The sequence below is a fragment of the Grammomys surdaster genome, unplaced genomic scaffold (genome assembly GCF_004785775.1).
Source record: "Grammomys surdaster isolate TR1022 unplaced genomic scaffold, NIH_TR_1.0 100, whole genome shotgun sequence".
Classification (NCBI taxonomy): Eukaryota; Metazoa; Chordata; class Mammalia; order Rodentia; family Muridae; genus Grammomys; species Grammomys surdaster.
The window spans coordinates 15,617,461-15,630,089 of record NW_021604579.1 but is presented as its reverse complement, the minus strand read 5'-3'; the positions used below and the strand labels follow the sequence as shown (position 1 = coordinate 15,630,089).

At 35.5% G+C, this 12,629-nt stretch overlaps 1 protein-coding gene across 7 annotated transcripts in view; it reads left to right on the top strand.

Annotated features, from left to right (window-relative positions):
• The window catches only part of Mier1 (MIER1 transcriptional regulator), a 51,396-nt gene that overhangs the window by 10,739 nt on the left and 28,028 nt on the right, over nucleotides 1-12,629 (top strand). For 6 of the 7 annotated variants that reach the window (XM_028784529.1, XM_028784534.1, XM_028784538.1 and 3 more), the window contains 2 exons: nucleotides 2,668-2,692; nucleotides 6,558-6,703. In XM_028784529.1, coding sequence (XP_028640362.1) covers nucleotides 2,668-2,692; nucleotides 6,558-6,703 — 171 coding nt within the window. Of the gene's footprint in view, nucleotides 1-2,667; nucleotides 2,693-2,822; nucleotides 2,860-6,557; nucleotides 6,704-12,629 lie in introns of all 7 variants that reach the window. The other variant, XM_028784556.1, reaches the window with a different exon arrangement.

Here is a 12,629-nt window from a genome sequence, read left to right as displayed (position 1 = left end):
ATGATTAAAGTAAAATAATTCCATTTGAGAATGTATAGGACTGTGAGTGTAAATTCTGTTCTCTTTCATGTTAATAAAAATGTTCTCATTCTATATTGGAACCCATGTATTGTGATATTAAACTCAAGTTCATCTAAAAGGTAATCATTTTTGTCATTTGAGTAAAAGTATTGTTCATAATAAAAACTTTTAAAATGCTTATTTTCAGCAGGTAATGATTTAATTGGATACAATTAAGTTACAATAAACTAATCTCACCCTTCCCTCCTAAACTGATAAAATTTTATTTGCAACATAAAGTACTAAAATGTATAGACACTTAGCATGTACTATCCCTCTCCAGTTTGTGAATGCTACCTTCCAGCAAGCCCAGTATGTCTGAAAGAGTATCAGCTCTCTGAACATTAAGAGACGTGTTCAGTGGAGTACCCTGTACTCAACAACGATACCAGTTCTCTAAACGTAGGCCCCTGAAGGAATAGAAAGTATTTGGGGCCTTTTTAAAATTTCAGGCTGGCAACTGTTTGCCGATAATATTCATTAGTATGGTATTGTTACCGTTGGTGAAAGGTTTCTTATAAACTGAAATATGCAGCTTCCATATTCAGTGTCCCACTATTGATAATAGCTAATGCCATTAAATCTTTTCCTGTCCGGTAGTATTACTGTTAGGCAGAAGATATGTGTCATTGCCCCCCCCCCCGCCCCCAAACAGGTCTCACTGTATATTTCTGGCTAGCCTGGAAGTTTGTATAGATAAAACTGGTCTCAGACTCACCAAGCTCTGCTCCCCTCTGCCTCCTGAGTGCTAGGATTAAAGGTATGCTACCACACTTGATTTCAGAAAGATATGTCTTTAATCAGAAAACTGTAAAACATTATTGGAATATTAAAAAAAATAATGTTCCGGAGGTTGTTTGTACCATATATATGTGTGTGTGTGTGTGTGTGTGTGTGTGTGTGTGTGTATATATATATTTGTTTCAGACATTGAAGAAGGGAAAAGAGTGTGATGAGACTTCTTTGGTACTGATCAACTTGGTGCCAAATGAAGTCATCAAGCCATGTAATTGTCCAAAGGTTAGGTTTTATAGTTGGGATAAAGATTTTAAAATGTTTATTTGCTATATAATTTATGTGCTGCATACACCCATTTTATGTCAGAATTGTGTGGCTCTGCCCTTTTATGGTTACAGTATTCTTTCTGTAGCATCCTGCTCCCCAGCTTCCCATCAGAGAAACTAAACTCTATTGACTGTTCTGGCATGGTAACTTTGAAATAACGATGGTGTGGTAAGAAATGCACAATACTGCCTACAGTGTTAGGGTTTGTTTGATGACGATATTAGAAAAACCATGCTGAAGTGTAGAGGTAAAAATTGGACCTTTGCAAAAGTGTGCCTCAAAAGAAGCCAACGTAGATTACTACTGGAATCTGGAATGATACACTTACGACAGTAACATGACGTAGGCAGCTTTCAAAATGGAACTAAAATACCTCACATAGATCTGTCTAAATCCCTGGGCCTTGAAAACTGAACATTTTCTCCATTTGTTTATTGTCTTGCCTCTTGGCCCTGTTATGTTTAGTCGAAATAACTCTTAATAACATGCTCCGTGTTTTGCTAGTGATTTCTGCCTTCTCACAACATCCATACGTAGCTCTGGGTGAATTGACATCTAAGTTCTCCCGATTTACTGGATTTGTCTAGAAGGAATTCATGTTTGAAGATGATTTGTTTATAATTGTAAGTTAGCTAAATTGAGATAAAATAACCACACTGTCCAGCGGCAATTAGTAAAAGTAGTTGCTACCAATTTTGTCTTCATATTTTTCCATTTATGGTCCTGTTACTGAGTGATGTGTGATGCAGTGCTGCTGCACACCTGTAAGCTCTTCACTTGGGATGCGAGATCAGTGCTAGCCTGGACTTCAGAAAGATCTTATCTCACTAGAGGCTGAGGTGGGGACATAGTTGTTGGTAGAACACTTGCCTGTCATGTACATTTCTGAAGCTCTGGGTTCAGTCCCATGGTGGTAGGGAAGTGGGATTTTCTACCTCTTGATTCCCAATATTTTATTAAGCTTTAGAGACCATTTGCTAGCAAACTCATGTGTAGTTGTTTCAGGATAAATAGAAGAACACCTATTTCTTTTTTTTTTAATCTTTTTTTTTGTTTTTTGGTTTTTTTTGTTTTGTTTTGTTTTGTTTTGTTTTGTTTTGTTTTTCGAGACAGGGTTTCTCTGTATAGCACTGGCTGTCCTGGAACTCACTCTGTAGACCAGGCTGGCCTTGAACTTAGAAATCTGCCTGCCTCTGCCTCCCAAGTGCTGGGATTAAAGGCGAACACCACCACTGCCTGGCTAAGAACACCTATTTCTAAAGATTTTAAGATCTAAAATCATACTTGTTAATTCTCCTATATTTTTGAGAACTGTATTTGCTTTTAAAATGTGAATTAATTCTATATTACTACTTTTGCTTCTAAATCAAGAATGTTTCAGGTTTTTCTTTCAGGTTTAAGCATAATAAAAGGGAAAGAATTAATATGAAAAAATTTAGTTTGTGTTAGATGTTAAAACTTACTGTAGTTTTTCGTGTCAGAGTACAATGTTTATGAAAGTAAACTACACAGAAATGCTAATTTGTTTTCTTTTCCCTTCAGCCATCTGTTGAGTCTTCAAGTCCAGGTAAGTATTTTTTATGTGTTTTTATAATCCTTGTGACTAACATTTGTCCTATTAACATAAAGGCTAGAGGAGCTAGACTTCTATCTGACTTGCTTTTCTTCTGAATGCTTCTTTTTTTCTGGGGAAAAAGAAATGGATGAAATGTTTGCCTGCCCATGAAAGTACAGGTGAGGCTGCTGAGTCCATCTTCCTGCTTGGGCTCTTGTTCCCCTCTGTCCTCTCTCCTCTTCCCTCCCTTCCACTCTTCTCAATTGCTGTATGTGTTTCTTACAGTTTAAAATTGCTATTTAATTGAAAGTATATGAAATAATATTTTGAAAAGGAATTAGCTTAAAAATACTCAGAACATTTTATTTGAGAAAAAACATTGACATATTTACCAATGAGGGCTATAGGAAAATAAAGTAAGCCAGCCATTCAGCAGGAGTTGTGTTGTAAACATAAGGATTTGTTTTTAGATCTGAGTATGGTAGGTTGTATATATACTCTTACCTGTTTGTCTAGGATTTTTATATTCTCCCTTCAATACTGAACACATTGTACTCCTTAGAAGGGAGCCCTCTGAGAAGTGTTTTGTTTGAAAATATCTTACATATTGAATATTTAGCAAAGGTGTAGCGTCACATAGCTGAATTCTGAATATTGAAGCAATCAACATGTGTATTGTAATTTTTAGAAAGTTTTTTATGCACTTAACATGAATAGTCCTTTTTAATAAATCAGGATGCTTTCCAATGGATATAAAATTGTTATGTTCTGGAGGTTGGATTAAATCTAAGTAATTTGAGTGTTCACTTCACATTTGCCTTTATCTTTATTTCAGCCAAAAACATCTTCCTTTGTTTGAATGCCAGAGTAAAGTATATTGGTCTTTGTGACTTTTTTTTTAACTTTGTGGTTTATAAATGAGTTCAGGCTGGTAGGAGTTAGATGTAATATGAGGTCTGGAAAGGGTTATATCCATATATTGGCTGTGGGATGTAGAAATATTTCCACTATTTTTTTTTCTTTCAAAACCACAGAAATAAATTTTACTGGTTCCTAGTGTCTGTTTATGTAATATTTAGATTCACTAGTCTTTAGATTTTTCTCTTCAAGGCATTCATCAATAAGTTTATAGATACCAGGACTTTAACAGGAGGAAAATTTGTTGCTATGCACAATTGCAAAGAGTTACTGAAGTTGATAGAATTAAGGATAGAGGTCTCACAGGGAAAACATGTTTCACTGTCAAAGTTTATCCTGCTTTTCGTGGCATCTATCTGTACCTGGAAGCCAGTGCTAGCAGTCATAGTTACATGACTGTGCTAAATGACTTGTTTGTAGGCTCAGTCGGTGTCATTCAAAGTGCAGACACAGCACATAATTGTTATCTGTAAGAGTTATAGGAGGGGAGGGTTTTTTTCCTTTTGTTGTTTTGTTTTTAAGTGATTAAATAGGCAAACATGATACACTGTAGCCTGAAGTTATCTCTGTGCCTTTGAAAAGATGATGGCTTTTAGTAGTCCAAAAGTAGATGACAAAGCAGTGATTATCTTAACTCTGTAGCAGAATAGTTCTACAAAGCAAAAGACATCCTTATTATTGAGCTACCTCTCTGGAAACTGTCCTAATAACGGTTCCAGCATCTAGCAGACAATAAAAGGATGTTTAGTTGCTGCATTCAAATAAAGTAGTGAGAACTCATATTAAGCAAACATCAATTTAAGGCAAGAGAATAGTTTAAATTCAAGTTTATATGTGGTATGTATCTGGAGAAAAAGTTGGAATAAAAAGATAAGCTCATGTACACTTCAGCATTTAGTATAGTGAGGGAGTAAGGTCACAGGCCTTCAGGTAGAACTGTCACAAATGATGACAGACAAATGATAAAGACTTCAGGTAAGTAATAATGACATTCATGATTTGGTGCTGTGTACTAGAGAGTTGTAATGATTTTTGGCAATATCTATAATCAATAAGAATTATGTTATGCTTAGGTTAATAATATCCAAAGGGAGGGATGGAGATGTAATTTTTATGTGTGGGTGGGTAGTTTGCCTGTATATATGTGTATACTGTGCACGTGTGCTCACAGATTTCAGAAGAATCCTCTAGAACTTGAGTTAAGGTGGGTGCTAGAAACTGAACCCAGGTGCTCTGCAAAAGCAAAAGTCACTAAGCCATCTCTCCAGCTCTAGTGATAGAGCTTTTTTTTTTTTTTTTAAGATAGTCTTTTGATCTGCAAGGGTGAATATAAGTGTAGCTTGCTCTGTGGGAATACTTCATTGTTGATTGCTAAATGTCAGAAGAAAACTTTCAGGAAAGTGAAAGAAAAGATAAGACCAAAACTCCAATTAATGGTCCTTAAATCATGCTCTCATGCGAACTCTCCTGGCTAGTAGTTCAACTGCTTGAATACCAATGAAGTTAAGACAGTCTCTTATGAGAAATTAAGACAGAATGCTTTTCTATTTTTTTTATATAAATCTTTCTGAAACTTGCATAATGACTAATAACTTATTTTCATTAAAATCTCATATAAAATTGAATAGCGTTTATACTTATTTTATAGTTAATATCATTTTTCAAACACTTCTCAAAAAGCATTGTGTCTGCCAGTTCTTTTCCTCCTGTCAGTGTGTACAGGTCACACATGTTAATAAACTTAGATGCTCTTTAAGTGTTTTTAGAGATGTGTAGAAGACTTAGGGGAAGTTTGGAGCACAGTAGTTGAAGTTGTAGCTAGGACTCAGTTCCATCTTTGCTGTCACTGCTGGTCCTGTGCTGTAAGAAGTGCTGCTTACAGTCATTAAGCCTTCCATCTTTCTCCCCACTCCCCCTTTTAAGTGGGGTGATAATACCTACCTTGTACCACTGCTTGAGTTCTGAGATAATGTTTGTCAAATAATTATGCATATTATTTGGCACATAGTAAAAGAAATGGTTCTGAAAACGTTGAGAGTTGACTAAAGGACTCAGATCCATCAGTATGCCCTGGTTTCTTCATTTTGCTTACTGATTCTCTTAAATAGAGTGAGACAAGGATGCTGGCCTGTCTGTTAATGGCAACCCTTAGCATGGCACACTTGTTTATAAGCAAGCAGTGCTTTTCCAGACTGAAGTCTTGGTTTGGCAGTAATCAAAATGTGGGAAACATCTACAGAACACCCATATTCCCAGCTTCTCTCGTCTGTTTGAGGGTAACCCTACTGACTCTAGTAGCATTACCCCCAAACTAGGCTAAATATTGGTTAGGATATACAGTTCCTTTGAGTTATTTGGACTGCCTTTGATAAAAATTTTATATATTAATACATTTTACTCTTATAACCTCTGAGTTATTTCAGATCAAAATCAACTGCATAAGTTCAAGATAACTACTCAAATATTAAAATATGTTTTCAAGATACTGCTGTGATATAACTGTATTTTCTCTAGATATTGCTTAACAGTAACATTCTGATAAACTCAGGTGATTGTGCAAGTGTCAGAGCAACCTCTATAAGCCTACCACATACCTAGACTGTATGGTATAGCCACCGTAATATATGCAGCCTGTCGTTGACCTAAAGTTTGTTCTGTGATAGATGACTGTATTTTCTGGGACCAGAGAGATTCAAACATTAATCGGATGATTAAAACATTGTTTTCTTTTGTTCTTCCCTCCACACAAAAGACCATTCTTACTTGATAGAGCTTCTATTTTTCTTTATAACGTGATGAGTAAAGATAATTTTTTAAAGCAGAAGCCTATTTACTGTGTCTGTCTTTTTCCTGGTCCTTTTTGACATACATCCAAATAAACATTGCATATATATTAAAATAACACTGATAAGATGCACTGAATCTGGCTTACCATATGTCTGGAAATGTTCTTTACTAGGAGGCTCAGCAACATCAGAGGACCATGAGTTTGATCCATCAGCTGACATGCTGGTTCATGATTTTGATGATGAGCGAACATTAGAAGAAGAAGAAATGATGGAAGGAGAGACAAACTTCAGTTCTGAAATAGAGGATCTTGCGAGGGTAAATGACCTTTACTAGGGGTGAAACGGTGCAGCATGTGGAGAGGGGAACACTGGAGACTTCGGTGGTCTGTGTATGCCGGAAATTTTGATATAACCCTAGGTGGGGTATTTAACATTTGAAGTTGAGGCTTAAAAAAAATGGATAAAAATAAAGGAATTTAGTAGTAATTTTCAGTAAAACATACATCTGTGTTAGAAATGGGCCATGAAAGAATCATAAATATTCTCTCAGGAACCTTTTTCTTCAGTTACTGCATCTTTTACCCTCTTTAGAGTGAGTGGATACCCTAAAAGTTACCAGTTTCCTTCTTTAATTAAAGTTCTAGATTGTTCCTGCTATCAGGATTACCTTTGACCTTTATACATCAATCAGTCCTTTTCATTTTGGAGAACTTTTCTCATTTATATTCTCTCTACACTCTGACTTTCCCTATACTCCATTTTCTCTTCAGTGTTCTCTGCACTTTATTTTTCATGTTAAGTTCAGATTTTTGTTTTGTTTTGTTTTGTTGGTTTTTTTGGTTTGTTTGTTTGTTTGTTTTTGGTTTTGTTTGTTTGTTTGTTTTTCAAGACATGGGAAGACATTGTTTCTCTGTGTAACCTTGGCTGTCTTGGAACTCACAGAGACCCACCTGCCTCTGCCTTCTCATTGCTTAGATAAAAAGTATGTGCCACCAACACCTGGCATACATACATACATACATACATACATACATACACACACACACACACACACACACACACACACACACACACACACATATATTTGATTATTGGTGCCAGACCTATATTTCTGTTTTCTCTCTTAGATAAGTGTTCAGAGTGTACTATGAAGGTCACCTGTATCAGAATGTGCAGTAGACTCTTTAAGTACAGCAAATCTCCCCAGAGTAGGCTCCCAGTCTATCGACGTGTGCACAAAGCAAGTTGAGCCACATGCATACCAAGTCTAAAAACTACCAAACTTTGTAGTTCATGGTTTCTGCTCGGTGTTTTTTAGGTACTTCTGGGTTATTATTAATATTTCTGGTTTCATTCACCAACTTGACTTTTTCTTTAGACATTCAGCAAATACTTCTAAAATTGTATACATTCAAAACAAAACTTAGTATTCCCTCATTACCTGTTCTTTCTATCTATAAAAAAAAATGTCACTTTAAAAAATACTTATATTTATTTACATTGTTGCCTAAGTCTGGAACCTTCATCACCAACATGGAATTTATAAATAAGCCTCTCACTCTTCCACTAAAATATCTCCAACCAGTTCTTGCTCCATATCTATCTCAGTAGCTATTTTTCTATCCTAGACTATTATAACCAGTTTCTAATTGGTTTTCCTATTTTATGTTTTATTCTATGTTTACTAATATATTTCCATTCAGTATCTGTAATAGCCTTTCTAAAATATAAACCCTTTTATTTCAACCTCCTATAACTAAAGAAAACCTAGATTTCTTAATCTTGCTAAAGACCAACTGCTTGGTAGGACTTTTTCCATTTACTACAAAACTCCTGTTAGGCTGTACCTTATTAACTGCTCTTATTCTTGGATTAGTTTGTTCTAGCTTTGAGTTTTATTTGATACTCTGGGATCTGGATTCTCTGCCTTCTCTGGATTTGGTGTTGCCATACCTATATGCTAATTTTATGCTCTATCCTAGTCAGTATGGTTTAGTTTTGTTTTCTCACTATGTATAGGTAATGCCTATGCTCTTCATTAATTTCATAAGGCAAGGTATTGTTTTCTAATAAAACTTATATGTATGACCTAATATGCTCCATGATAAAAGAAATGTGTAATAGAAACACTGTTGGTATTTATAGATAGAGAAAAATGGAGGGTATTACTCTTGTATAGTAATTACCTGTGTTTCAGAATTTAGGTGGGGATTTGAAAGGAGTCCTAATACCATTTAGTTAAATTTTACCAGGGTCCTGTTGGGATCATTTAGTTACTAAAACTAGCATTATCCACAGGACCTACACATTTTTTTTTTAACCTTTGACTAGAGAACTAAATTTAGTTTTGGTAGCTATATTGTGTATTGATTATTACAGAGCCTCTCACTGTACTTGAGGTCAGGAACAGTCTTTAAAAGTAACAAGGTAGTCAGTCATTGCTATTTTTTTTTCTTTAGTAAATGTTAATTTAAATCTATAGAGGTTAGAGAAGGGAAGAAAAAGAATAGAATTAGTCCTATATGTTTTCATCTCCAGCCGTTTTACAACTCAGAATCTTCTAACTTCCACATAGAGCAAAGTCTTAGGCTCCATATCTAGAACTTTAATAACCTGAAGCTAAGCACTGTGTTAGATTTTGTGTAGTTACAAACTTTATAGCCATGAACCAAACCATTTTCTTTTAAGAAATAAACCAGTTTGTCTTACTGATTATTCATTTGCTTATATAGAAGCAAGACAGCGGTGAGGTGAGGTGGGGTGGGGGGCACTTTTCATTTGGAGCTTTCATTGTTTGAAGTCTGTCTTGTTTGTTGTTTTAATGTAATTATGAACAAACTTTTCATAGTTAATTCATTCACAAATAAGCAGTGACAAATTTCACTTTCACCTCTGTTTGAGTTCTTTCAGATCAAAATCAACTGAGTAAGTTAAAGATAGCTACTCAAATAGTAGAATCCTTTGAACTTGAATTCTAAATTTTTCAATGAGTACTGTTGATACGAGCTTTGATGTGTGTGGTCATAGCTGTGTGTCATCAGTGTAAAAGATGTTATGTAAGTCTTACATTTAAGTATTCTAATAAAATTAGATGAAGTGGTTAGATTTAATGTGGTATTAATAGGAATGTTAAAGTTATTCACATAAAGTTTATAAAGTATTTGTTTGCTGTGAATTACCAGTACCAAAATTTAACCCTTTTCCATTGCTCTGTTAAAATTCAAGAGACTAAGCATGAGCACAATTCTAGTACTATACTCAGAAGAAAGATTACCATCAACTTCATCTATATATTTAAATGCATTGTAAAAAAAAAACTCTTAATAAAATCTATACTTAAGATATACTTTAAAGCACTGGACACATTTCCAGGTAAACACCAAAGCCTAGAGCTAGGGATTAAGGCTATTCACTAGAGTGCCTGCACTCACCTCCTGAGTAGTGCATAGTCTTCACCTTGGAGTAAAAGGTGTCAGCCAGTCCTTACTGTGTCACTTGTCTGAACTCGTCTGCCCACTTACTATTACAGTGTTTACACAACTTATTTCCTAAAGCACACTATAATGTCCATCTGATTTTATTCATTGTGTGTCTGTCTTTATCCTTCATAGTGTTATCTACTAAGCCCTTATCTCAGATTACATCAGGATAATGAACATCTAACCTGAAGTCAGATTTCAAGAAAGAAAATATGTGTGCATATATAAGTAATTGATCAAGCCAGTGAGTTAGGGAACACAGGCATATACTTTTAAAATTGATATTTCATAAGCATATAACTTGATTGACATTGTTGAACTTCCATCTTTATAAAGATGATAACGTGAAGCACTTGGCACAGTGTCTGGCACATGATAAATTAAATCTTAGTTGTATCATTCCTCCTGTTCTCAGAGAAAGCTGATGTACAGCTGTGAAAAGGTGCTGTATGCCCTGTAGCTTTTGTTCTCTGTCATCCTTTTTCTATATCCGTACTCTTGGATGGAGGATAAAACACTGCTGCTTCATATGATGCTTCAGTATAAGTCGAATGAAATTCCTTAATACTTGGTAGAATATAGATTTTGATAATGAAACTACCTATGATGTTCTCTAAAGTAGGTGATTGATAGACCCTCGCACAATGATGTCCAATACAGTAGGGCCACTCAACATCCTCTGACCTGCTATTACATGGACCACCCCCATTCCCACCCCATTCCCAAATACGCAGATGATGTCTACCAGTCTGTTGTTAGAAATCACACACACACACACACAAACACACAAGATGTCAGAGTCAATGTTCTTTGACCCAAGGTTTAATGTCTTCCGTGTATTCTCTAAGAAAAATGCTGGCAAAATGCTCTGAAAGCCTCAGAGGAAGCTGTATTGTGTTCACCTTTTAGCTGAGAGACTAGAGGAATCCAATAAAGCCCATCAGGGATAGATTGCTGGGAAAGTGTGGGCTGCCATCTCAGAGAGGTTCTGCTTGTAAAGCTCTCCCTAGTTACAAATAAAAATGGCCTTCTAGGTGGCACACACTTCTAACTGACACCTATAAGCTGAGGTAGAAGAGGTGGAAAAGACCATGCATTGGAAATCACCTTAGGCTACAAAGTGAGTTCTAGGTTTGTCTAGACATAGTAAAATCTTTTCCCCAAAGACAAAAAGACTGCATAATACTAGTAGGAATTTATTCTACCTGCATCTATGCTTTCCTCTTCATCTTTTTTTTTGGGGGGGCCGTGGGTAGGAAGGTCATGGTCTTAGCTGTACATCTGAGCCTGTCTCTGTACTAACTGTGGAGGCCAGGCTAGAACTCCACAGTTCTGCTCCAAGGCCTAGAGCTTGAAGTAGTCCTCCTTCCTTGATCTCCCAGGTGCTGACTGTAGACCTACATTGCATTTTGTCTGAACTTTTTATAGAGTCATGTTTCTTGTACATTTTATCAAATACAATATGGAAACTTGGTACTTGTGTTTAGTAAACTAGGGCTGTGAACATTTCCATTGTTTTCAGCCATCAACCATTTCCTTTTGCCCTCCTACTCTGGGTAGTGCTGGATACTGACTCAATTTTTTTTTCATGTGTTTTAGACTTTTGTACCTTTCTTCTTAGTTATTCTGAAAAATATAACTAAGAAATAGTATTTATTAGCTTAGGTTGCATGTTAATGAATAATCAAGAATAATTCCGATGAGTAAAACTAACCACGAAAAGTAACCATGAGGATCAGACCTGGACAAAAAAAATGCTCATTTAAGAAATCTTAAATGTAATAGAAATTAAATTTATAAACAAAACAAACTGAAAACCCACTACATCTGTGATTAACCTATAACAGATCTTTCCATAACCTGTATCCTGTTGGAAGAATAATGGGAGAATGTATAGTTTTCATTTACTATGGAAAGCTTTTATCAGAATGGTCTGATTTCTTAGTTTTGATGCTTAAATGTTTCTCATCTGATGTAATGACTGTGTGTACCAGTTCTGTCACTGATCCCTCACTTGAGCCCCTTCAGATATTGGTGAGGTCATTTTTCACCCCACCTCTGCCCTTCTTTTAGAATATTGGAAGTGTCTTGAGATTTTTGAGAAATAATATTTTATGAATTGGATTGTACTTATCTGTGCTACAGAGAAGAAAATAATCTCTGATTTAACTGTTCTGTTTTTTCAGAGTGAAATTCCCTTCTATACAGTTAATAGGTCATCCAACCTTTTGTAAGTTATTTGTCATGTTAGTGAAAGATTTTTAAAAACAATGTCTAAGCTTTGTTTCCTCCCACTGGAAAGGCTGATTCTCTGGTATCTCATCCTACACCGGTAAAATTAGTGGCCTTTTGTACTCACGGAAGAAGCCTTATTTGAAAGTTTTTAAAAATGCAGATTAGAGACCCCCTCATTTAAGATATTAGGACAATGTACTATAGGGTAAGACCAACAATGATAAACTTTGAAGCTTTCAGGACCCTGAGTGGGAGTTGTTTGATATGTTGTAGAGTGGACCAAGTATTGTGGTCTATTCAGAAGATGATTTCAAAATAGAGTATTACCATTTAAATGAGCTCTGTTAAATTGTCACTTCAATAGTAATATCCATTGTCCTAAAAATAGAACAAGCCATTTATAAATTCTTAAAGCTGTTAAGAGTGATAGTTGCAAACTGCCATGTTAGTGTTAACTTAAGTTGCTGAACCTACTTCTCACTTGGGCTGCCCAGTGAGTTTAAAAAGAAAATTACATGAGCTGGAATT